This window comes from Gorilla gorilla, chromosome 8, assembly GCF_029281585.2.
Source record: "Gorilla gorilla gorilla isolate KB3781 chromosome 8, NHGRI_mGorGor1-v2.1_pri, whole genome shotgun sequence".
In the NCBI taxonomy this organism is placed as follows: domain Eukaryota; kingdom Metazoa; phylum Chordata; class Mammalia; order Primates; family Hominidae; genus Gorilla; species Gorilla gorilla.
In genome coordinates, this window is record NC_073232.2 from 52,489,583 (window position 1) to 52,515,305 (window position 25,723).

General features: G+C 36.8%; 1 protein-coding gene across 7 annotated transcripts in view; it reads left to right on the plus strand.

Annotated features, from left to right (window-relative positions):
- Positions 1-25,723, plus strand: part of JMJD1C (jumonji domain containing 1C) — a 348,302-nt gene that overhangs the window by 242,134 nt on the left and 80,445 nt on the right. For 3 of the 7 annotated variants that reach the window (XM_063710062.1, XM_031015682.3, XM_063710060.1), the window contains one exon: positions 9,509-9,622. The exons of 2 other annotated variants lie outside the window; for them this stretch is intronic. Coding sequence is in view for 1 of the 5 variants with exons in the window: in XM_063710060.1 (XP_063566130.1) it covers positions 9,509-9,622 (114 nt within the window). In the remaining 4 variants the exon portion in view is untranslated. Of the gene's footprint in view, positions 1-4,985; positions 5,599-9,508; positions 9,623-14,710; positions 14,730-25,723 lie in introns of those variants that run through there. 2 more of the 7 variants (XM_031015683.3, XM_055353126.2) reach the window with 2 other exon arrangements.

The following is a 25,723-nucleotide window of genomic DNA, read 5'->3' on the forward strand; positions in this document are numbered from 1 at the left end:
AGTTACATTTTTATGTATTTTCATAGATTTTACAGTATGGCTTATTGAAAAATACTTTAATGAATTATAGTCAGCTTTCTTGTAAGGCCAGTCAAGTTGAATTCCTCCTACTATTGTTGTTCATCTTTTTTTCCACCCATATGTCTTTAAAAATATTTATATTGCTAGATCATTGAACTTGTAAGAGTTTTTTGCTTTTTTGTTTTTGAGTCTGTATAATTTTTTAAAATCCAGTGGTTTGTTTAGGCTTCCATGTGTATAAAGATGAGAGATGTCTTCTTTTCATGGCCCAAGATAAATGGAACCAAAATCCTTGTTTATTTTAACTCCTAAAATCGTACATATAAGATTCTCACATTACTGGAAGGAGCAGATTTTCTTTGGGTAGGCAGGCAGTGTTGCCTTCCTTTTAGCCTCTGTTTACCTTCTGACCTGTGTTGATATATTCAGCTTGTAACCTAGAAACCAACTAAAAAGGAAGGAAGTTAGAGATGTGTATTTCTGGGCAGTAACTGGAGTAGTTTCCTCTTCCCCTAGCCTGGTTTAGCAGCCAAAAAAGGCCTTTTACTCCCCTCCCCACCTCCCAACAAAAAGAAAGAAAAATTAACTTTTCACCTTTTTACCTCAGTCTAGTAAAGAAGGTATAAGCCATAAGAACAATCAATTTAAAGGACTAAAATGTGTGAAAGGTGGGATCTACCATTCTCTAATGAGTTGTAAGAACAGGAGTGCATTAAGGAGACTTGAAGTAAAAGCTAGCAATTTATGCTTGATACCAAGTTGGTTCTCTATGTCATTACTTCATTGTTTTTGTTTGTGTTAAAAATTTACCAGAGTACCAGACCAATTAATACCAGACCAGTCACATTAACATATTTATATTAGCTAGATGTGGTGGCACTTACTTGTAGTCCCAGCTGCTCAGGAGACTGAGGCAGGAGGATGGCTTGAGCCCAGGAGTTTGAGCTGCAGTGAGCTGATAGCTCCACTGCACTCTGGCCTGGACAACAGAGTGAGACCCAATCTCTAAATATATGTATGTCAAGCCCATTTTAAATATTTAAAAGGCATTCATTATTACCAACTAGTTGTAACTCTGCATCCTTTGCATCAAGAATTGATTCTATAGTATTTTTAGTAGTGGAGAAGCCAGTCTTATTTTAATTCAACCATGATGTAGTGTGAAATACTTTTTAAAAATGAATGTTTGGTTTTTCAGTATTGTTAATTGCATTAATTTTACTAAAAATTAGTGCATTTGTGTTACTAAGAATGTATGACTTTTGAGGCAATTGTATGGTTTAGCTAAGTGTACTTCTGTGTGCTATATGATTCTGTGAGGGACTGAAGTACCTGAGAAGCAAAAATAGCTGTTTTTAAGTCTATATCATATAGTGTAGACAAACTTGAGTTTATGCAAGATTATGAGATAAATCCTGTGAAATTTTCTAATGTACAATAAATTGGGGAAATGTACTAAAGTACTTAAAATTTGATAGTTTGTTATATTAAGCTGTATTAAGCATTTGCTTTTTTTGGTTTGGTAACATGACATTGTGAGTTCTTTTATTTACATAGATTCTTTTTATTTTATGTCTGATTAATTATGAATGAATTATTAGGATGGTTATATGCGATTTAATATCCACTTGACAACATTATTAAAAACACTTCATTCTAAAGTTACCTTGGCTGGGAGTGGTGGTGGCTCATGCCTCTAATCCCAGCAACTTTGGGAGGCCGAGGCGGGTGGATCACCTGAGGTCAGGAGTTTGAGACCAGCCTGGTCAGCATGGTGAAACCCTGTCTCTACTAAAAATACAAAATTAGTTGGGCGTGGTGGCGTGCACCTGTAATCCCAGCTACTTGGGAGGCTGAGGCAGGAGAATTGCTTGAACCCAGGAGGCAGAGGTTGCAGTGAGCTGAAATTGTGCCACTGCACTCCAGCCTGGGCAAAAAAGAGCAAAACTCCATCTCAAAAAAATAAAGTTACCTTCTGGATCATGCATGTTCTACACAATATGTTCTGTAAAATAAAGACATACTTTACTCACAGTCTTAGGCTAATCATTGCCCATCTCTTTTTCATTCTTTTTATAAGTGCAAGTTCATCATATACTAAATTGAAAATATCTTTTCGGTAGTTTTTCTTGGTTCTTTTTTTTTTTTTGAGACAGAGTCTTGCTCTGTCACCCAGGCCAGAGTGCAGTGGTATGATCTCGGCTCACTGCAGCCTCCGTCTCCCAGGTTCAAACAATTCTCCTGCCTCAGCCTCCAGAGTAGCTGAGACTACAGGTACGCCACCATGGCGTGGCTAATTTTTGTATTTTTAGTACAAACGGGTTTTGCCATGATGGCCAGGCTGGTCTCAAACTCTTGACCTCAAGTGATCCACCCACCACTGATCCCGGCCTCTTTTCAGTAGCTAACCTGATAATTTCTGTGAAATGAAATTGATACTTCTGGAGTAGATTTAAAGGGATATGTATGTGGTATTTAAAAAACATCAGTATGAATACAAAATTAGCCAAGTGTTGTGGTGCATACATGTAATCCCAGCTATACAGGAGGCTGAGGCAGGAGAATCGCTTGAACCCAGGAGGCAGTGGTTACAATGAGCCAAGATCACACCATTGCACTCCAGCCTGAGCAACATGAGCGAAACTCTATCTCAAAAAAAATTTTTTTTAATTAGCATGAATTTTTAGATTTACTGAAATTGAGATTTCTCCATAGGGATACATTTATAATAAAAGACTGTTTACATCCGGGCATGGTGGCTCACGCCTGTAATCCCAGCACTTTGAGAGGCTGAGATGGGTGGATCACTTGAGGCCAGGGATCCGAAACCAGCCTGGTCAACATGATGACACCCGTCTCTACTGAAAATACAAAAATTAGCCGGGCACGGTGGCGCATGTCTATAGTCCCAGCTACTCTGGAGGCTGAGGCAGGAGAATTGCTTGAATCCCCACGGGGGGCAGAGGTTGCAGCGAGCTGAGATCATGCCACTGTACTCCAGCCTGGGCAACAGTGAGATTCTGTCTCAGAAAAAAAAAGAAAAGGGAAAAAAAAGACTATTTACATACATCTTTTTAAAACAGATTAAATATTTTCTTGCACCTACAAGTGTATTTTTAACGTTTCAGTGCATGTTACCATATATAATTCCTCTTTCATCATGTAATTTCTACAATAAAACTGAAACCATTTCAATTAAATTGTAATACAGAAGCGTGGTTGACTTAAGTATATGGCCAGCTTTCCTGCTCTAAGTCAGAAACTTGCAAATTTTCGCTGGATGCTCTAAAGGTTAAAATTTAATTATACTGACAAATTAATAGACATAACCTGATGTTTTACATAGAGCCACAAATTTATATTCCATTCCATCTCTGCTCTTTGATTTATTGAGTAGCCAAAGTCAGTCTCATATCATCACATAAGTCTCCACTATGAAACGAGAAATTACTATAAGGCCTGTCAGGGTGACTCATGCCTGAAATCCCAGCACTTTAGGAAACCGAGGTGGGTGGATTGCTTAAGTTCAGGAGTTCCAGACCATTCTGGACAACATGGTGAAACCCTGTCTCTACAAAAAATACAAAGAGTTAGCTAGGCATGGTGATGCCCACCTGTAGTCCCATCTACATGGCAGGCTGAGGTCGGAGGATCGCTTGAGCCCAGGAGCCAGAGATTGCAGTGAGCCAAGATCGCGCCACTGCACTCTAGCCTGGGCAACAAAGCAAAATCCTGTCTCAAAAAAAAAAAGAAGAGGCTGGACACAGTGGCTCACACCTGTAATCCCAGTACTTTGGGAGGCCGAGGCAGGTGGATAGCCTGAGGTCAGGAGTTTTTGAGACCAGCCTGGCCAATGTGGTGAGACCCTGTCTCTACTAAAAATACAAAAATTAGCTGGGCTTGGTGGTGCATCCCTGTAATGCCAGCTGCTTGGAAGGCTGAGGGAGGAGAATCGCTTGAACCCAGGAGGTGGAGGTTGCAGTGAGTTGAGATCATGCCACTGTGCTCCAGCCTGGGTAACAGAGCAAGACTACGTCCTCCAAAAAATAAAGAGAGAACTTATTATTAGAGCATTCTTATCCAGTAGAAATAAAATGTGAGCTACATGTGTGATTTTAAATTAAGTCTTTACATCAAAATTTTAACATAGGTGTATTAATTTTACAGTATTTTATTTAACCCAATATGTCAAAATATTAGCATATCAAAATAAAATTATTCATGAGATACATCTTAATTTTTTTTATATTCAATGTGTATTTTGTACATCACACATCTCAATTCAGATTAACTACATTTCAGATGCTCAGTTGCCACGTATGATTAGTAACTACCATATTGGACAACATCAGACAGCAGAACTCTAGAATTTAGATAGATGTTAAGAAACTATATTAGATAACACATCTGAGAAATGCATTTTATGCTTTCAAATTGTAAGTATCTTAGAACTATCTAGGTTAAGTTGTTTTTTGTAATGAGTGAAAATGGTTGAGGAATATTTTCAAATCTACCAAAATAAATATTACCAGTTTTTTTTTTAGTAAAATGCCTATGAGATTGTTGAGATCATTGTCTAAAAATATTTTAAATTGATTTATTTTGAAGTTTTTAATATTTTTAAGGCAAAATGGTTATACTAATAAATAAATCGTGCCCAAAAACATACAAAGTATATTTGATGCTTTATTTTTACCAACTTGAGAGATAGTCACATGTTATTTCTTTTCTGCACTTTCTCACCTTGGTAAATCTGGAAAGCAAAAACTTAGTATTTGCATTTGCTTTATGAAGGAGACAGTAAACTTGAGCTTTCAGTCTCGCCACTAGTCTGTCTTTGTCTGTTGTTAAAATTATGAGCCAGTCTCTATGGCCGCAGCCAAATGAGTAATCACTAGTAATGTGACTCGTGCTGGAAGTGACTCCATCAGCACCTGTGACGGGGGATTAGTTACAGTTTACAGAGCACCGCCTCTTCCCTTCTCTCAGTGTGCCCTAAGCCAAGTACTCGTTCTCATTTGGGTGTCTGCACTGTTGGAAGCTACTGCACTGTGTTTCCACGCAGACAGAGTACAGTGGGAAAGGCTTTCTCCAGCTGATGGATGGCTGTTCTCTTTATTTGGAGTATCTTACTGGTTATGTAAGCGACCTCGAGAGAAATTATCCTGACCCAGATCGGAGGATGCAGTAGTGCTTCAGCTGCAGGATTTCTTAGTCGTTAACACCACAGTGCTGATGACAAAGAGCGAGTTGTAATCCTCATCACTGCCAGGGCTGAGCCAGAGCAGACAGAAAGAAAATCGTCATTTGCTCGTTGGAGACTTGTTAGGTTACAGCTCCTGCTTCGTTCTGTGGTCTTGGCTTTTCTTCCTATACAATGACGCCGCTGCAAGTGAGCTCAGAAATGCTTGGTTTGAGAGCCATTTGTCTGTGATTTTTGAAGACTAAAGAAGTATTTACACTAGATACTCTTCCAGATCAAAATAGAAATTTCAGCAAATACTTACTGACCTTTAAAGCCTTGTTGTGGATTTCTGAGATTTAAAGATACTTTAAAATTCTCAAGAACAAAGTACGGTTTGTATTTTTCTGCTTCCTTTTTCTTTTGTCTTAATTTACATTTGGTTTTTCTTCTCAGCCTGAGAAATTAAGGTCACTGCCTTTTATAAAAGATCTGGCCTCAATGTTTTTAGTTTTAAGAATTTTTAACTTTCATTTGTTTAAAAAGGTTTATTGTGTTTGTAGTAATTTAATAACTAAATGTTAAAAAACGAGTTTAATTGTTTAAAGTATTATGGCAGAAGTGCTTCAAATTAGGATTTTCAGACTAGTGTTTCAAGGGAAGTGGGGGTATTTGTTTTGTAAGGTTTTTTTTTTGGTTATTCCTTTCCCCACCCCCAACTTGTTTTCTAACAGTATCGTGTTTTTCAATAGACCTGCTTGGGTGGGAATTTGGACTTTGTTCTTTCAAGTCACTCCAGTCCTTTTTTTTTTTTTTTTTTTTTTTTTTTTGGTAGACTAAATCTTAACTTCTAAAATATTGCTTAGGTTGTTTTCTGCTTTAGTATTTACCTTTGGTGAGATTTATATTAGTATTTTTGCAGTTAATAAGCCTGTTTTTTTTTTTTTTTAACTTGGAATTGTTAACTGTTAACCGGAGATTGTTAGAAACTAAGACTGCAGACATAAGCTCCTTGAATTTCCTGTTAAATGTGAAATGGTGAGCTTTAACATCGTTTGTTTGAGCAGCTGAGTTGTGTTTAAGAGCTGTAGCTGATTTATTTTAAAAATGTTTTTCGGGGAGGGCTCATCTGTTCGCGTCTTCCTCATGTGAATGGAATGTGGTGCAGCATGGAGCCCCAAACAGGATACAGTTGTTCTAAGCATTCTTCCTATAGTTTGGTAGGCCCTACTAGAAATGCAGGCTCTCAACTATATTTATTTTGGCCGTAGACTATTTTTAAAAAGTATGTTTAACACTGATAAATGACCTTAAAAAACACTCTCACTCCATTAATAAAATTGAAAAAGCATTTTGTTTCAACTGAACATTTAGTGTTAGTAATTTTCATTTTGGTTTTCAAAGGCTTTTTAGAGCATTTGAATAATAGTCTTTTGTGATTAGGGCCATATTCTACTGTGACTTTCATCAGATGTTAGCTCATTGCTTCCCTTTAGGCTGTGGAAGTTACTCATAGAATGATATATCTTTAGAGTGTTGAATTAGTTATGCATGAGTTCTAGTTTCTTTACATTCCAGTGCACCTAGACCCATGAACTATTTACTACAAATTCATCATACCAGCTGTAGGACCCATTTGTTTTTATTTAAATATGTTTTTTATTATTTTTAAACTTATAATGTTCCTTTGAAATGTACTAGACTAATACAAAAATTAGCAATACTTAACATGGTTGTTTTGCCAGTTAAAAAAACCGGGGTGTATTTTAATATCACTTCATATGTTGTTTGCCTTTCATTTTTCCTTAAAGTAGAGCAGTCACACATATTCACTGTTTCTCATTTAATAAATATTGAAACATTTCTTTTAACAAATACTATAAAAGTATTTATCAGCACTTTTTATTTGCTATTTAAGAAGCATGATATACTTTGGACTTCCACTTGTAAATGATTATAAGTACTCATGTCCTTGTAAGAGTATTCAAATTTGATCATTGTCAGCTAGTTTTCTTAGATTTCTGGTAGCCAAATTTTACTTGGCTTTCAATGAGACATCTTAAAACGTGAGAATTTTTTTAGCTTAGAAATCCTTTTTTCAAACTAACTTAGAATAATTTAAATCATAGGTCGGCTTGTTGAAATTTACCCTTAGAACTCTGACCTACCTTGAAAAGGAGAGCTCTCTTCAGAAGAATGTTTTTCATATTATAAAATGACTAGGTCTCATAGGAAATGCAAGCCACCTGTATTATTTGCGTAAGAAAGAGGCACTCCAGAAGGAGAACTTTACTTCTTTTTCAAATCCTACTTAATTGAATTGTATCTTTAGCCACTTAGATAATACCTTTTGTGGACCTTTTTGTTAACCTTCATGAGTTGACGTGATATGGTACTGTTTGAAAAGAAATAGATCATTTGATAATGTTCAAAGATTAAAAGTCCTCTTGAGAAGATGCCAGTGTTTTCTAGTTTACTTAAAAACTAAACTGACAGAGATATAATATGAAAAAACATTTTTTACGGTAGGGATCAGCCGAATATTCCTGTTTATGTTACATATTTCATGTCAATTGGTCACGTATAGTGGTGGACACTTTTAAAGCCTAAATACAAGAAATGCTCTTGAATTTCTTATAAACTTTTTGTCACTTAAGTAAAATAATAAATAGGATTTTATGAAATCCTGTAGGATTTTGTGTAATTGAAAAGTGTTAAATGATAACAGTAGAAGGAAATAGCTAAATAATGTGAGGATTTTCTATTTTGAAAATGTGATTTCTCACCCAAATAAAAGTAATTTTGATAAATAATAGAGTGCTTAAAAGGTTAGCCTAGGATATGGGAGAGAGGATGTTACTGTGACTAGATTTTCTGATCTTAAATATTGAAAATAAGTGAGAATGTAAGAGAATTTTTCCTGTTTTTTAATTAAGAAAATATTATTTGTAACTTCATGATGTAGATAGCATAGAAATAAGACTTGCTTAAATTTAATATTAAATTTTTAACTTTGAAACATTGTTATAGATTGTAGTGAGTCAACCTGAAATTCCTCTTAGGAATTTCTTAAATATAGAAATTAACTCCTTAAAAGCCACTCCAAACCAAACATCTTGAAGTTTTTCCCTGGAGTATGTTTATTGTTATTAACAAGATGTTATATATTTTTTAAGACAGAATAAGAGAAAGGGGAAACACAATGATTTTGAAATGCCTGGTAATTTGTACTGTCTATGCCAAAATCTTTGTTTTGTGTGGAAATATTAACACAAATTACCCTGTAGCTAGAAAGATTTCTCCATGTGATATAGGTAACTTAGAAATTGAGTTGATTATTAATTCTGTTTTCCGAACTTTTTTCCAGTTAAAAAAATTTTTTATAGTAAAGCAGCTGTGTTTTTAAAATGGTGGAATTTTGTTTTCATTTTCAAGTTTTTAGAACAGTACCATGAATATAAGACACTTGTATTTTATTTAATCTTCATCTACTTTGAAAGTGAGTGTGATAGTCATAAAGAAATTTATACATTGTATCCCTGTTTCCTTCCTCTTCCTACCCTGGCTCTGTCCCTGTCATCCCCACCCAAGATAGGAGTTAAATCTCATATGTTAAAGGTATCTTCTTAAAGGAATCAGATGACCTTGGATTGACTTTTTTTAAAAGAAGTAGTGGAGATTTGGACTTGACTGCAAAGTAGAGTTTTGTGTAGTACTTCTTACCAGACTCTCTGTACTCCCTTCCTCCATGCTTCTCTCACCGAAGCTGCGGGATTTTTATCTGTGCTTGGTGCAGGGGCGGGGGTGGGAGTGCAAGGGGTGGAGTTAAAAGACCAGATACTTCCTGATCATTTAAAATCTTGCTTAATGTGAATGAGCTAGACAAAAAGTGTACATTGAAATAATAACTACTCTCTTTAATAAGAAATAATACAGTTAAAAAAAAAGGTGGGGGTAAATAGCTCTCCAACCCAGTTTACTGTTTCAAAAGCAATTTCTCTTTTTAAGCAGACATTTTTACACACATGCATATTTTATTACATCCCTTTTTGAAAGTAAACAGTTGGGACTTAGTATACTCAAATATGCCCATATCACATGTAGATCTAGTTTGTTTCTTTTAAATAAACACAGATACCTTATGGTGTAGATAAAAGCATTAGTTTATAATATGAAAATTAATATTAGGTACCCTAAGACTCTGTAGTGATAATGACATTGATACATTGTATTGGTGTGTGTTCCTTCATAATTTCAGGATACTACCCAGAAAATTATCATTAGAAATTTTTTTTTTCTTGGCAGACTTTCAAACCTCTGGTTGAAAGAAATATACCCAGTTCAGTCACTGCAGTAGAATTCCTTGTAGATAAGCAACTGGATTTTTTAACTGAAGATAGTGCCTTTCAGCCCTACCAGGTAAGAAATTTTAGATTACTTTTTAAAATTAAAGGTTAATTAAACTTTATTGATATTCAGACATTCTTTAAACAATATTCTTTAAATATCATTTCATCTAACTTCTAGTTGTGTGAAAAACCCAATGAATGCAGTCAGTCTATTTTGCTTATAGGATAAACGATTTATTAATTCAATTAACAATATATACTGAGAACCTACTATGAGCCAGGCAGTGTTCTGTTGCAAGGAATACAGAAGTAAACAAAATAAAGTATCTGACATTCTAAATAATCATTATTAGAAAATAATTGGTTAAATATTAGTATAAATTGTCTTCAATGCTAAACGTTAAGAATTGGGTAAATTAATATAATTAAATGAGATTAGTGTTTATGTATACCTATCAGTTTAGCATAATAGTTCTTTTTTTAAAGGGGAAATTTTTTTAGATTGTCAGTAATTGAATGATTTTATTTGTAAATTTCAGTTCTCCATTATTGCAATTTAAATACAAATACATTTAATTAGGAAAACATTTTCCAGTTGACTATTAGCTTTTAATTATGTGAAGAAACTCATCAAAAGTATTAAGCTAAATATTTTTTAAGATTGTTGAAATTACCAGTTAATTTTTTCAGGTATAAGTAAAGCTCACAGAAATGTGTGTGTGTGTGTGTGTGTGTGTGTGTATTTTTTTTTTTTTTTTTTTCCGAGATGGAGTCTCACTCTTTCACCCAGGCTGGAATGCAGTGGCACTTTCTTGGTTCACTGCAACTTCCGCCTCCTGGGTTCAAGCAATGCTCCTGCCTCAGCCTCCAGAGCAGCTGGGATGACAGGCACACACCACCACGCCCAGCTAATTTTTGTATTTTTAATAGAGATGGGGTTTCACAATGTTGGCCAGACTGGTCTCAAACTCCTGACCTCAAGTGGTCTGCCCGCCTCAGCCTCCCAAAGTGCTGGGATTACAGGCGTGAGCCACCACACCTGGCCTTCATTTGTATATTTAGAGTTTAGGTTGAATTAAATGTATATATTATAGATTTCTTTTTACTCAGATGTTTTAAAATAATACAGTAATTGCATGGAAAGAAAGGATGAGTGAACCAGTTTAAATTTTTTCTAATGGAGTAAAAAGTTAATACTATTTTATTTCAGACTTGTTACTGTTTTTCAAAAATAAAATGTAGAGCTATTATTTCCATGGAGAGAACAAGAGCTTGTGTTAATGAGCAGTGATTTGTTGTGCATGGATTTGTAATACTTAGGGAATTAGAATAGTTTTATTAGGTCCACCAAAATGAGATGATAGTTCATTTAGTGTAAACATTATTTCATGTTTTGAAGTCTATATAGATGTGCTCTTGTCTTTCCACTTGATTTTTCTTGTTTCTTTAAAGGACCTAGTTTTTTTGTATTGTTAGCTTTTGTTCTTTGTTTATAATATTTATTTCATAGCAAATCCCAGTTTAGTAGTGGAGGTGTTGGAGCTTTTCCCTGGGGTTTTATTTTGTTAATTGTCAATACCATTTAGTTTACTAGAGACCTTATCATTTCATTTCCCCCAGTCAGTTAGAGGGAGTTAGAGTAGGTGAATCTAGGTGAAATCAAAGGAACCTTCCAAATCTTAATGTTTTAATTCTGTGGTTGTATTATTAGCACTTTTGGAACCAAGTTTCAGCTTGGATTTGGTTTAGAGAAGTGAAATCGTTATGTAGAAATTACTTTTAAAAATAAACTCTTGCCAGGTGGCCTAAAACTTGACATGTTTTTGAAAATTACAATGATTGAAAGAATATGCTGGGGGAGAGTGGGGGGGGGGGGTACCCTAACTTTTTTTAAAACAGTTTGAGAGGCATAAGAGCTAAAGTCTTAATGCAGTTTAGTGAATTGTATGTTTGTCTCTGTTAGTAAGCTATTTAGTCTGCTCTGCTAGTGTATATACTAAGTCACCCTCTGGCCTAGAAGGATGCCGTATCTTCCAGAAGTAAAGTGATTGACTTGACATTTTAACCATTGTGTTTCTGAAAAATGTGAATTCCGACTTCAAAGAAATCAATAGGAATTAATATAAGAGCACTTGATTTAGGATCTAGCATACCTTAGTTTTAGAATTTCTTACGAATTTTAGACTAAGTGCTGGTTTATAGCAGAGCTTTTCTATGTGCATTTTTTATAGTTAGGGTTTTTTAATAAGATCAGGTTATAAATATAAAAATATTTTCTCCCATGTGTAAATGATAGACATTTATCTTATTTTGAATGAAAATTTACTACAGATACCTAAGATGGTTAAATTTATTTATTTAAATAAATCTTATGAAATACAGAAATGTTCTAGAAAGAAGAAAAAAAAATTTAGAGTTCGTGTAATTAGAATGGCTCTATACCAGATTGATTGTTTTCTAACCAGTTGTCCAAGCAGTACATTAAATTCCTTAGCTTCTTAAAATGGCAGCTGTTACTGGCATAAATTTTGTAAATAGTGCCTTGACCTATCTCAACCTTAGGATAACCCTCTGTAAGTCAAGGGGAGTTTGGGTACACTTGAATAAGCTTTTTAATTGAGCTCATTTCTTTCTCACTTTTTAAAATTTCATGAGGCAGTTTCTTAGTATGGATGCTAATTATCCTTTATAAACTTTTTAAGTAGGTGGGGGAAAATTCTCTTTGGAAATGGCCTTTGTGTATATTATTTTTTAGTCTAGAGTGGTAGGTACATGTAAGTTTTTAAAATTTCCAGAAATGATGCTTTGCTGTGAATCTAATTAAATGTTTTCAGTGGGAATTCCCAGTCTACCACCTTTATCCTTGATTTCTCAGCATTTTATTCAGTAGAAGTATGTTTTTCTTTAGTTTCCTTTACAAGTTGCACAGCCTTATTCTTCATTAAATCAGAATGATAAACTAAGGTAGTGGTTAGGAAACAGATGAGTCAGGATTAATACAAGTCCTTTCACTTTTAAGTCATTGGTTTGAAGCCCACTCTTTTCTCTGAATGATGTGAATGTATTGAATATCAGATAGCAAGTATTAAGTTAGTTAACCTGGTCAGCTTTTTTTCTTCTTCTTCTTTTTTTTTCTGTCGCTCAGGCTGGAGTGCTGTGGCACAATCTCAGCTCACTGCAACCTCCGCCTCCCGGTTTTAAGAAATTCTTCCTGCCTCATCCTCCTGAGTAACTGGGATTACAGGTGTGCACCACCACTCCCAGCTAATATTTGTATTTTCAGTAGAGATGGGTTTTCGCCATGTTGACCAGGCTGGTCTTGAACTCCTGACCTCAGATGATCCACCCCGCCTCGGCCTCCAAAAATACTGAGAATACAGTTGTGAGCCACTGCGCCCGGCACTGGTCAGATTTTTGGGTGACGTTTAGTTGGGTATTCCAGGATGCAATCGTTATATATTATAGTTTTTAGTATTTTGGAAAGAAACATGACTAAAAAGAGAAATTGAACCAACATTTTCAGAGAGTATAATGGATATATATTAATTAGGCCACTGAAGCAACAGGCCCTGATATTGCTAAGTGTCTTTCTCCTTCCCTGTGCACACAAATAAGTTTCTACTTCCTCCTTTTAGGTTTCCTGATCATGCCTGGCTACACTTAACTTTCTTTGAAGTAGGGGGGAAGGGAAAAGGGAGAGGAAGCAGTGGGGAAATCTGCAGATTCTACTGTGTTTTTTAGCTAGCTGGGAAGAAGGAGGAGAAAATAAATTATTGCTTCTTAAAGGTACTTTTAATAGTTTTTTGTTACGCCAGGCACGGTGGCTCACGCCTGTAATCCCAGCACTTTGAGAAGCTGAGGCGGGTGGATCATGAGGTCAGGAGTTCGAGACCACCCTGGCCAACATGGTGAAATGCAGTCTCTACTAAAAATACAAAAAAAAATTAACCGGGCGTGGTGGCGGGCGCCTGTAATCCCAGCTACTTCGGAGGCTGAAGCAGGAGAATCGCTTGAACCTGGGAGGCAGAGGTTGCAGTGAGCCGAGACCGCGCCACTGCACTCTAGCCTGGGCAACAGAGCGTGACTACATCTCAAAAAAAAAAATAGTTTTTTTTTTGTTGTTACTATAATCTCTGTGGTATTGTTGCTTTACTTTGGAGTATGATTATAGAAGTTCAAAAAACTTTCCATTAAATTTTGATAACAGTTTTGATCACATTCACATAAAAATTTTGATAATGAAATGAAATATTTAGCTTTTAGCATGATTTTGAAATCATTTTATCATGGATTTTGGCTACTGGCCATGCACACACCTACAGTTTTCAGGTTGGGGTTGCTTCATAGAGGATGTGGAAGAGATTATTTCTTACCTGAAAGTTGTACATGATTCATACCAACTAATCTGGCTTGGTCTGGCTTGTTAGTCCAGTATTTTTAGGCATCACATTCCTCTTTGCTTTTAAATGTAATAAAGAAATAAAACAAAGGTCACTAGTTAAAACCGTTAGAGATTTGATACGGAATGTGGTTGTCCAAAATTATACCGCATGTTTATCTTACAGTATATTAAAATTCATTGTAGTAATGAGGTGTTTTCCCTAAAATAAGGTAGAATCATAAATCCTAGACCTGAAGGAATGATTCCATTAGAAGTTCTGGATCCCAGCTACTCTGGAGGCTGAGGCAAGAGAATCACTTGAACCTAGGAGGTGGAGGTTGCGGCGAGCCGAGATCACACCATTGCACTCCAGCCTGGGCAATAAGAGTGAAACTCTGTCTCAAAAAAAAAGTTCTGTATCATAATGAGCTGATAAAGTTTGGAGATAAGACTGTTAATACTACAGTTCTATCATTGTAGAGTATGGACATTGAACTACAGTACTTTACTAAATACTAAATACAGTACTGTTGTGCTGTGAATTGCTGGTTGAAGGGAATGGGTAGAACAAACCTGAGTATTTTCTTAGTACCTGGACTAAAGATTGCTTAAAGACTTAACCGGAGAAGACTCACACATTGTCTAGTAAATGAATGTGTCTGGACTGTGCCAGATTGTTTATCTATTTCTGTAGTCTTTCAATGATAGTTTTTCCAGTTTGAATCCATTTTAACCCATATTTCTTTCATCATAGATCATATAAATTTATTGGCTGCAGTTTCTGAATATCCCTAAGGTAATTGTTGCTCAACACATCTGTTTTACTAAAAATAGCTCAAACAGTTGCCTAGGGTAAGTTTGCAGTAGTTTAGGGAGTAGAGTGTACCAGAGACATGTATTTTTTTTTCTCCTAAATTTGTGTTACTGTCCTATGGCATTTGGAATTGCTTCACAACCAGGATGGAATAATGCAAATAAGGTGAAATTTTAGCCATTAGTCAGCCAAGGTGAACAATTTAACCAGTTGTTTGGTCGTTACTAGACAAATGTTGTACTTTGTTGAATTAAATATTTGACATAAGTGGTCCACTGACAAAGTTTGAAATCTTGTTGATAGAGGTTTGTTTATAAGCAGATTTATTTCTCAGGGTAATATGATATTGCTAGTAGTTTACAGAAAGAAGTAAACAGAACTTCCTGTTACAGTGCTTTGTATGGTGGAGAAGGGACTTGCTTTTTCAAACTTTACCTTCACTTCAGCTTATAGTACAGACAGATCACTTTAGATTGTTTTAAAAATGTAACATTTCTATAGTGTGAATGGGAATTTGACCTGGTACAGTATTTATTAGTATACTTCCATAATTATTTTTGTCCTACAGTTCCTTTCAGATTTGTCATTTTCGTGGTATCATGTCACTGCTCTAGCATTACTTTTTACCAATTTCACGGCTCCCTGCTAGTTGTTTAATGATTTTTTAAAGTTGATAAAAGTCTTGTAAGTAATGATCTTTATTTTATTGTCAAGAAGTTTATAATCTATGATAAGAACTGACATAAAAAATGACTTCCTTGAAGTAGACTGGATTTAAGGAGCCTGAAGTAAAAACTTCAGAAATACAAAGATAGGAGAAGTCAATAAAGACTGAAGTGGTTAAAGAAGTAAGTGAAAGGATGAGATGGGGTTGGTGGGGTGGTTGGTGGTGGCGGTGGTAGTGGTAATCCAGACATTTGCCAGGAGGAACAGCATAATCGGTGATGAAGTATTTTAGGGGACAGTAGAATGTCAGCCTAGCTAAAGAAGAGAGTTTATGAATAGAATTAATGCTGGATACACATGGTGTGGGGTCAGACAAAAGAGGAAAAGATCACTAAGCACAGTTCTCTGGAGAGTAACAAAATTATCTGTGTAACAATGGCATGTTGGTTATTGTAAATATCAGAAGCGGCTAATTGATTGGGTCTTCACTAGAAACTTTTGTTTTAGAGATTCATTATAGCATAATGGTTAAGAGCATGAATTTTGACATCAGTTCAAGCAAACTTAGTTTCAAATTTTACCTTTACCATTTGTTAGCTAGTTCACATTGGGAAAGTCTCAACTGCTCTGAATAAATGGTTTCCTCAACTGTAAATACTGTCTACCTCAGGGTTGTTAGGAAGATTAAATGAAATGATACAGTAAAGAGTTTATAGTACAGAAACTGCTCAATAAGAGACATATTGTAAATTTCCCTTTTCATAAATGGTATCTTAAACCTTTTTGGTGGATATTTGAAACTCCTTTCTCCTACCATTCACACACTCATTGACTATTTCTCTGCCACCATCTGCTGCTTGCTTCTAACAATCTTTCTTACTAGTCTTCCCTAGAACTCTTAGCATTTTTTTCTCCAGCTGTTGCTAAACAAACTTTTTCAACTCTCAATATAACCCATAGACAGTGTATAGTAGAACACGTTTTTGTAGTAGTGTTTTTTTCTTCTCTCAGTTTTTATGAAGAATAAGAAGGTAAGATTTCATTGTGACTTCTTAAACTATTATTTTAAGAAAATGATATTAGAAAAGATGACTACAAAACTGTATTGTGGTGGTATCCTTTACAGCACACCCTTACCTTTTTTCCACAGGGAAAGTCATGTACTCTACTTGTTGCTGATAGTTATTTTTCTCTCAGAAAGTACAAGTGATATTCAATAAGGTACAAAATTATTTTTCTTTGTTTGGCTCTGGGAAGACACTTTGTAGCTATAATACTAAGGTCTGGAAGTCCCCTAAGCATTAAATAAAAGAGTTAGACTAAATGACCTTTGTAGCAGTGAGTACACTAGCTCTGTGAACTTGTTAAAGGTGAAAAAACAGCCTTTTCTGGTCAACATTAAACGAATCAAGCCCTAATTATTTTAGTCTTTAGGATAAGAGGCATTCAACTAAAGCTAGGTTTATCTTAAAAGAACTTTTCAGTTAGAGTGCCAGATGCAAATCAAATGTTCTGCAGAATTGGAAAACCAGGATCATTTGGATTAATAGTACTTACTCAGCACTTTCTATTCTCTTTTTCTTTTTTCTTTTTTTTTTTTGAGATGAAGTCTCACTCTGTCACCCAGGCTGGAGTGATCTCAGCTCACTGCAACCTCAACCTCCCTGGTTCAAGTGATTCTCCCACATCAGCCTCCTCAGCAGCTGGGACTACAGGTGCGAGCCACCACGCCCGGCTAATTTTTTGTGTTTTTAGTAGAGACAGGGTTTCACCAGTGTTGGCCAGGATGGTCTCGAACTCCTAACCTCAAGTAATCCTCCCACCTCGGCCTCCCAACATGTTCGGATTACAGGTGTAAGCCACTGTGCCTGGCTACTCTTTTTCTATATCTGTTTCTGGATTATATTTTGACAGGCGTCGAACACATTCCCAGTTACTCCCTGAGTTTTCATATGCATCTCCCTTTTCCATTTCACTTTGCCTTCATTTTAACATTTGATTAAAATTTAGAGGTGCCTTGTTGACATAAAATCAGTAAAATGAGAACAGTTGTGGCATATATACTGTGCCAAAAGTATTAAAAATACATAACTATGAACTGACTACTGGTAGATTATTGGCTTGGTAGGATGAGCATCCATGGGCAGGCAAAGCCTGGGGGTGGTCTAGGAGAGGAGGCCAGAACAGGAAACAGCTATTTTGTAATATTTGGCTTTATTCCATTTCAAGTCAAAAGTGACAGCTTGCAATAGTAGAGCTAAGCTGAAGCCTCGATAGTAGGATGGACAACAAGAAAAGAGGAACCAGCAGTTAAAGCAGAGTCAATATACTTCCTTGTTTTTTAAAAATTATTTTTAATATGAAGTTGCTATATCATGTTTTAATATTCAGTAATTTTGCTCTGTATTCTATTTAAATATTCCATTACCTACCTATATGATTTTATATAGCTATAATTTCAAAAATAGTAATGAAACATGCTTATTAAGGTCCCATAAATTACCCCAGTACATATCTGTTGCTATTTAAAAAAGGAGCTCTTCATTTGTATAAATTGGTTGCGAAACTTGATGTGTTGAAAATGTATCCTTGGAGTTTAGGAACATGTTATTTTGACTGAAATTTGGCCCAAGTATGAGCTATTCTGCAATATTCAGATTAAAAACATTTACAAGTCACTGCAGTAGTTCTTTCCTGGTCCCAAATCTGCTGTGATCATATGCTGAAAAATCTGCCAGTCTCCTTTTAAATTTTCATAGCTGCTGCTATGAATTTAAAGTATGTGAAATTATGCTTGTAGACTCTAAGCCATCACTAGTTACCATTGAGAAAGATTTTCTGGTTTCTTTTTTCCAATCAAAATAAGATCATAGGATTGATTTATTCTTTTTCTTAATTGCATAATCTTACTGAAGCATGTCATATTATTTAAAATCTCAGAATTAGAGTTTTATTCCTCAGTATAATAGTAATATTTTACTAGAATTAGAATTTAATTTTGGGAATTTGATCATTCCCAAAATATTTTCATGTGCATTATTTTATTTCCAATGTTAGCTTTTTGAGGAAAATAGATTGTATTCTCTTATTTTGTGTAATGCTTTCAGGATATATATTAATTTATTAATCCACACAACTGTTTGAGAAGTCTAACTTACAGATGAGAAGGAAGCAAAAATAGAAACGATGTAAAGTAGATTAAGTTTTAAAAGGGTGTGAGTATTGTGATGATATAGCAGGCAATGTCATGGTACATCCATTTCAAGAAAGTACAGCTGAACTTTACTCAGACTGGAATTGGGAACTAGAAAGTTAGGAACTCAAGTCGCATATTCCCTTTAAACCCTCTCCAGAATCTCCTTTTTTTGACGGGTTTATTCTGCTAACTCATAGATACTGCTTCTCATAACACTAGTTTTCATTTGACTTATGTGTGTCAGTATCAATTCACCTACCTGTCCCCGCTCCTTTACAAGACCTTTTAAATCTAATATTTATGTTTTCTACTAAAATTACAGATAGATGGCATAGGGGAATGAAATGTTGAAAAGAAGAAATAAATATAAGGAAGAGAATATATGGTAGTAATTTTCTATGGTAGGCAGAGAAAGTGAGGTTTAGCTCAGCTGTGACTTGGCATCTAGGTTCACACAGCTTGTGATAGTCAAAAAAGAACCTGGGTTGGGTATGGTGGCTCACAACTGTAATCCTAGCACTTTGGGAGGCCGAGGTGGGAGGGTTGCTTGCTCAGGAATTTGAGACTGGGTAACATGGGAGAACCCCTGTCTACAAAAAAATAAAATTAGCTGGGCATGGTGGTGCACGTGTATAGTCCCAGCTACTGGGGAGGCTAAGGCAGGAGGATCGCTTGAGCCCAGGAGGTTGAGGCTACAGTGAGCCATGATCTCGCCACTGCACTTGAGCCTGGGTGACAGAGGGAGACCCTATCTCATAAAAAAAGGGGGAGCTGTGCAGCATAGTGGCACACACCTGTAATCTCAGCACTTTGGGAGGCTCAGACAGGCAGATCACTTGAGCTCGGGAGCTCGAGACCAGCCTGAGCAGCATGGCAAAACTCCATCTCTAACAGTACCAAAAACAAAAAAAACTTCTGCGGGGCACCTGTAGTCCCAACTACTTGGGAGGCGGGGATGGGAGGATTGCTTGAGCCCAGGAGGTCAAGGCTGCAATGAGCTGAGATCCTGCCATTGCAGTCTAGCCTGGGTGACAAAGTGAGACTCTTGTCTCAAAAAAAACCTGAACTCAAAATTTTAGATTTTAAGATATTATTTCTGTTACACTGCCTGCCTTTGTGAGCCATCCAGTGTGAAGTGTTTCCTATTTACATATCATTCTCTTTTGTGTGGCACTTTATTTTTCTTATAGTTAATATCTTTCCTAAATAAAAGACTAAGTTTTTCCTGAATTTTATTGCCTGTACAATTTCCCCTAGATTTTGCGTACACTGGCATCAAGCTACACTCCAAATCTGTGCATTATTTTCAGATTCATTTGTTCCCTCGGCAGATAATCCATATTAAGATGTTTTCTAGTGTCTTTTTTTTTCAGCTGTCTAATTTTTGTTTTGTTTTTTGTTTGTTTGTTTGTTTGTTTTTTTGGTTGTGCATATGGGTATTCTGAATACCTAGATTTGCTCAAAGCTAAAATTCAAAAATAAAATACTTTAAAATGAAGCCCTTGTCAGTCTCTTGCCAAAACAGTTGTCTCTAAAATTCAAGTCTTTCTAGGCTTCAGACTAAAAACAAAACAGTACTGGTCCTTAGTCATTAAATAATCTGGATTGAGAGTCATTAATTCATATATTTAAGGGCCAGGTGTGTTATATTCAGAACTACAAATACCTTCAAAGAACCTAGAATCTAATGGGGGAAACACACATAGAAAAACAAATATAAGCAAAATGTAGTAAGTAGCAGAGACCAGGGAGGAATAAGGAATTCATTCTGGTTGTAGGAGGGATGCGGAGGTATTGTTAGAATTAGATTAGGTGACCCCTGAGTTACATCAGGATAAATAGAAATTAGTTAAGCCACTAGGACATCACGGTTGGTTAAATACCACCGCGCCTGGTGCAGTATTACACCATATTTTTAAAAAGTGAGGCCGGGCGCGGTGGCTCACGCCTGTAATCCCAGCACTTGGGGAGGCTGAAGTGGGCGGATCACCTGAGTTCAGGAGTCCAAAACCAGCCTAGCCAACATGGTGAAACCCCATCTCTACTAAAAATACAAAAAAATTAGCTGGGCATGGTGGCGGGCGCCTGTATTCCCAGCTACTTGGTAGTCTGAGGCAGGAGAATCGCTTGAGCCCGGGAGGCAGAGGTTGCAGTGAGCCGAGATCGTGCCTGTGCACTACAGCCTGGGCAACAGAGCAAGACTTCGTCTCAAAAAAAAAAAAAAAAGGTGTAATATAAAGGTCCAGTTTCATTGTTTTGCATGTGAATATCCAGTTTCCCCAGCACCACTTTTTGAAAAGTTGTCATTTCCACATTGAGTGCTCTTCCCACCCTTGAAATCAGTTGACCATTTGTGTAACAGTTTATTTCTCTGCTCTCTATTCTGGTCCCTTGGTCTACATATCTGTCCTTATGCAGTATCACACTGTTTTGATTACTTCCAGTACCTTATTTTTCCCCCCACTTTTCTACAGCTGAATAATTTGTTCAAATGATTGCTCACCCTAAGATAAATCATTAAAGTGTACTATTCTGTTTTGGTGAAATTTACTGAAATACCAGATCAATGTCTTGAGTATAACTCCTGCCTTGTAAATTATTAGGCATAAGACCTCCCTTGTAGGAAACATATGTTTTTAAGATTCGAGGAAAAAGAAGATCCTGTGATTGCTGAGCTATAACATATAGGCATTCATTTGTTGCTGTGTGCCAGTCACTTTGCTCTAAATGTGAACTCAAAGACAGATAAAATACTTGATTCTCTTTCAGGTCATAAATATTACAGCAACATGCCAGAAGTTCTGAAATAGAGCTGTATGCACAGTATTTTGTAGTATCGAATCAGCTGATGGGGGAATATCTTATGGTTGCCTGTTTCTTTTTCTTTACTTCTCAGAGACTAGGGTTCTGTAGTAGTGTTTCTCAGTAGAGTGCTGTATTAGGGTTCTCCTCATACAGTACCAGTATGGGATGTGGCAAGTGGGGTTGTATATATGTTTGTGTATAGAAATTGAGAAAGAGGAGATTTTTATTGATTGGCTCTTGGAATTGTGGGGACTAACAAGTCCAAATTCCACATGGTAGACCAGCAGGCTAGTAGTTCAGGCAAGACTTGCTGCTGCAGTCTTTGAGTCCGAAAGGCAGTATGAAGGCAGAATCCATTTTTCCTTGAGAGACCTTAGTCTTTTTTCTTAAGGCCTTCAACTGATTGGATTAAACCTATCCATGTGTTAGGGGTAATCTGCTTTACTCAGAGTCTGCTGGTTTAAACGGTAATCACATCTAAAAATACTTCCAGAGCAACATCTAGAATGATGTTTGACCAGACCACTAGGCAACATTTCCTAGTCAAGTTGACACTTAAAATTAACAGTCATGGCTGTTATTCATATTTGATTCTTAGTTTTGTCATGCATTTGTAGCATAGTGGGAATCTGTACCTCTGACTTAGCAAATAAAATGCCTTTGGCAAGTTCTCTCATTCATTAATGGATATCCCTGAGCCATTTCCCATCCCCTTTCAGCCTTTATTTAGAGCCATTGGGATATATATAGATTAAGACAACTGGGAAAGTGAGAGCCTTTATTTATTTTCTTTGAGACGGAGTCTTGCTCTGTCACCCCAGGCTGGAGTGCAGTGGCACGATCTTGTCTCAACTGCAGCCTCCACCTCCTGGGTTCAAACAATTCTTCTGCTTCAGCCTCCCGAGTAGTTGGGATTACAGGCGCACTCCACCACGCCCAGCTAATTTTTGTATTTTTAGTAGAGGCGGGGTTTTACCATGTTGGCCAGGCTGGTCTTGAACTCCTGACCTTGTGATCCACCCACCTCAGCCACCCAAGTGGAAGCCTTTAAAAGAATCTTGCCAAGTTGACGAAGAAGTGGGCAACAGACAGCAAAGTATTTATGTGGCATACCAGGTGCTTTCAGCATCCTAAATATGAGAAAGTATAGTATCTGTCTTTCCTTTCTGAATGGTTATAATAGTTCTGCTTCCTCCTGAGTCTTTAGATACTATGGTGTTTTCTCCTGGCTGTCCACAATCTCCTTTCAGTTCAGTCTAATTCCAGATCAAATTCTTCTAATAGCTTCTTCAGATTGCTTCACTCAAGTATTCTTAGCTGTCTAGACCTAGTTATTTAATAAAAGTTGTTAATTATAAATGAGGAATCTTTCACATTTGCACTTAAATAGGAATACTAATATATTCCAATGTATCTGTCAGTTGTGTAAAGTAATAAGGTATTTTTAAAATAAATGCAATGCACAGTAAAAAATCACAATAACAACAAAAATACCCAGTGCTTTTTCAGATGCTCTTTGCCTGAGAGTCCAGTACAATATATGGAACTAATTCCCAATTGACAGCCCTTTTCCCATTTGCCATTTATGGAATAGCCATTTTTGTAAGTGTTGAATTCTGTATAACAAGGATGAATCAACAACTAGATATATGAGATCTCTTTGTATATGTAAAGTCTACAAGCCAAAAGGCCCAAAACATCCAGTATGTGGACTTCAAAAACGCAATACCTAGGCTAGTTGTGGTGGCTCATGCCTAGGCTGGTTATGGTGGCTTATGCTTGTAATCCTAGTGCTTTGGGAGGCTGAGACAGGAGGATCACTTGAGGCTAGGAGTTTGATATTAGCCTGGGCAACATAACGAGACCCTGTCTCTAAAAATAAAAATAAAAATTTAGCCACATGTGGTGCCATGCACCTGTAGTCCCAGCTACTCGTGAGGCTGAGGTGGGAGGATTGCTTGAGCCCAGGAGATCGAGGCTGCAGTGAGCTATGGTTGTGCCACTGCACTCAAGCCAGGGTAACGGAGTGAGATACTCTCCCTTAAAAACAAAAATAAAAGCAAAAATACCATACCTAACCCACCTCCAAAGGATGAGTTTCTGTTTCTTTTATCGCACATCCATATCGTTTTTCAAGGTCATTAAGTTCCATCACATATTAACAGTTCCTTCCAGTGTTTAACAAAACCTAGTGTTAAGAATTTTTCTTAATATTTATTGCATATATATCAGTCAGGAAATTTTACATCAGTTGGTAGCATCTGCTTGGCATGTTAGTGTTGGGAAGCATTGTGAGGCTCTACCCTGGCTAAGTAAGAGTGTGCAGTTAATTAGTGATACCCACTACCAGCACTATAAATGAGCGTTGAACTGCTGATTTGTTTTTATTAGTCTTGATCACTTCCAAAGTATCTTTTCCTCATCTTGTCTTATCTATAAATATACGTACTTATCTGTATTTATATTTAAAAATTCTTTTGGCTTGGTGCAGTGGCTTAAGCCTATAATCCTACCACTTTAAGAGCCAAAGCAGGAGGATCACTTGAGGCCAAGAGTTCAAGACTAGCCTGGGCAACATAGCAAGACCCTGTTTCTACAAAAAATAAAATCAGCCAGGCATGGCTAATTTTGGTGTGTGGCTGTAGTCTCAGCTACCTGGAAAACTGAGGCAGGAGGATCACTTGTGCCCCAGGAGTTGAAGGGGCCATAGTGAGCTATGATTATGCGATTGCACACCAGCCTGGGTGACAGAGGGAAACCCTGTCTCTTAAAAAAAAAGAAAAATTATCGATACATAATAGATGTACATGTATTGGGGGGTACATGTGATAATGTAATACATTTATATAATTTCTAAAGATCAAATCATTGTAATTGGGATGTCCAGCACCTTAAATATTCGTCTGGTCTTTTTCTTTTTTTTTTTTTTAAGATGGAGTCTCACTCTGTAGCCCAGGTTAGAATGCAGTGGTGCAATCTTGGCCCAATGCGACCTCCGCCTCCCAGATTAAAGCAATTCTCCTGCCTCAGCCTCCCGAGTAGTTGGGACTACAGGCGCATGCCACCACGCCTGGCTAATTTTTGTATTTTTTAGTAGAGACGGGGTTTCACCTTATTGGACAGGCTGGGCTGGAACTCCTGACCTTGTGATCTGCCTGCCTTGGCCTCCCAAAGTGCTGGGATTACAGGCATGATCCACTGTGCCCGGCCCAATATTTATCTTTTCTTTATGCCATAAACAAATTATTCTCTTCCACCTATTTGGAAATACACAATAGATTGTTGTGCTGTATAGTCACCCTACTGATCTAGTAAACCGTAGGTCTTATTTATTCTGTTGAATTGTATATTTATATTCATTAATCAAACTCTCTTCATCCTCCCTCCCCCAACCCTAACAGGTCTCTGGTAACCACCAATCTACTGTCTATCTTTAAGCATCCGCTTTTTGTTGTTGTTGTTTTGTTTTTTCTTGAGACGGAGTCTCACTGTGTCACCCAGGCTGGAGTGCAATGGTGCAGCCTCACCTGACTGCAACCTCCGCCTCCCAGGTTCAAACGATTCTCCTGCCTCAGCCTTCTGAGTAGCTGGGATTACAATTGCATGCCACCACGCCTGGCTAATTTTTGTATTTTTAGTAGAGACAGGTTTTTATCATGCTGGTCAGTCTGGTCTTGAACTCCTGACCTCAGGTGATCCACCCGCCTTGGCCTCCCAAAGTGCTGGGATTACAGGTGTGAGCCACCACGCCTGGCCAAGCATCCACTTGTTAACCTCCCACATATCAGTGACAACATGTGATATTTGTCTTCCTGTCCTTCGCTTATTTCATTTAACATAATAACCTCCACTTCCATCCATGTTGTGGCACATAACAAGTTTTCATTCTTTTTATGGCCAGGACAATATTCATTATGTACGTATACCACATTTCCTATATCATTCGTCCATTGATGAGCACTTAGGTGGAGTCCATATTTTGGCTATTGTGTATAGTGCTGCAGTAAACATAGAAATGCAGCTATCTCTTTGATATATTGATTTTATTTCTTTTGGATGTATATCCAGTAGTGGAACTGCTGGATCATAGTTATATTTTTAGTTCTCTGAGAAGTTTCCATGTTGTTTTTCACAATAACGCTACTAATTTACATTTCCACCAACAGTGTACAGGTTCCCCTTTCCCCACATATTTAACAGTGTCCATCATTATTCCGTCATTTATTTATTTATTTATTTATTTATTTATTTATTTATTTATTTATTTATTTAATTGAGATGAGGTCTCACTCTGTTGCCCAGGCTGGAG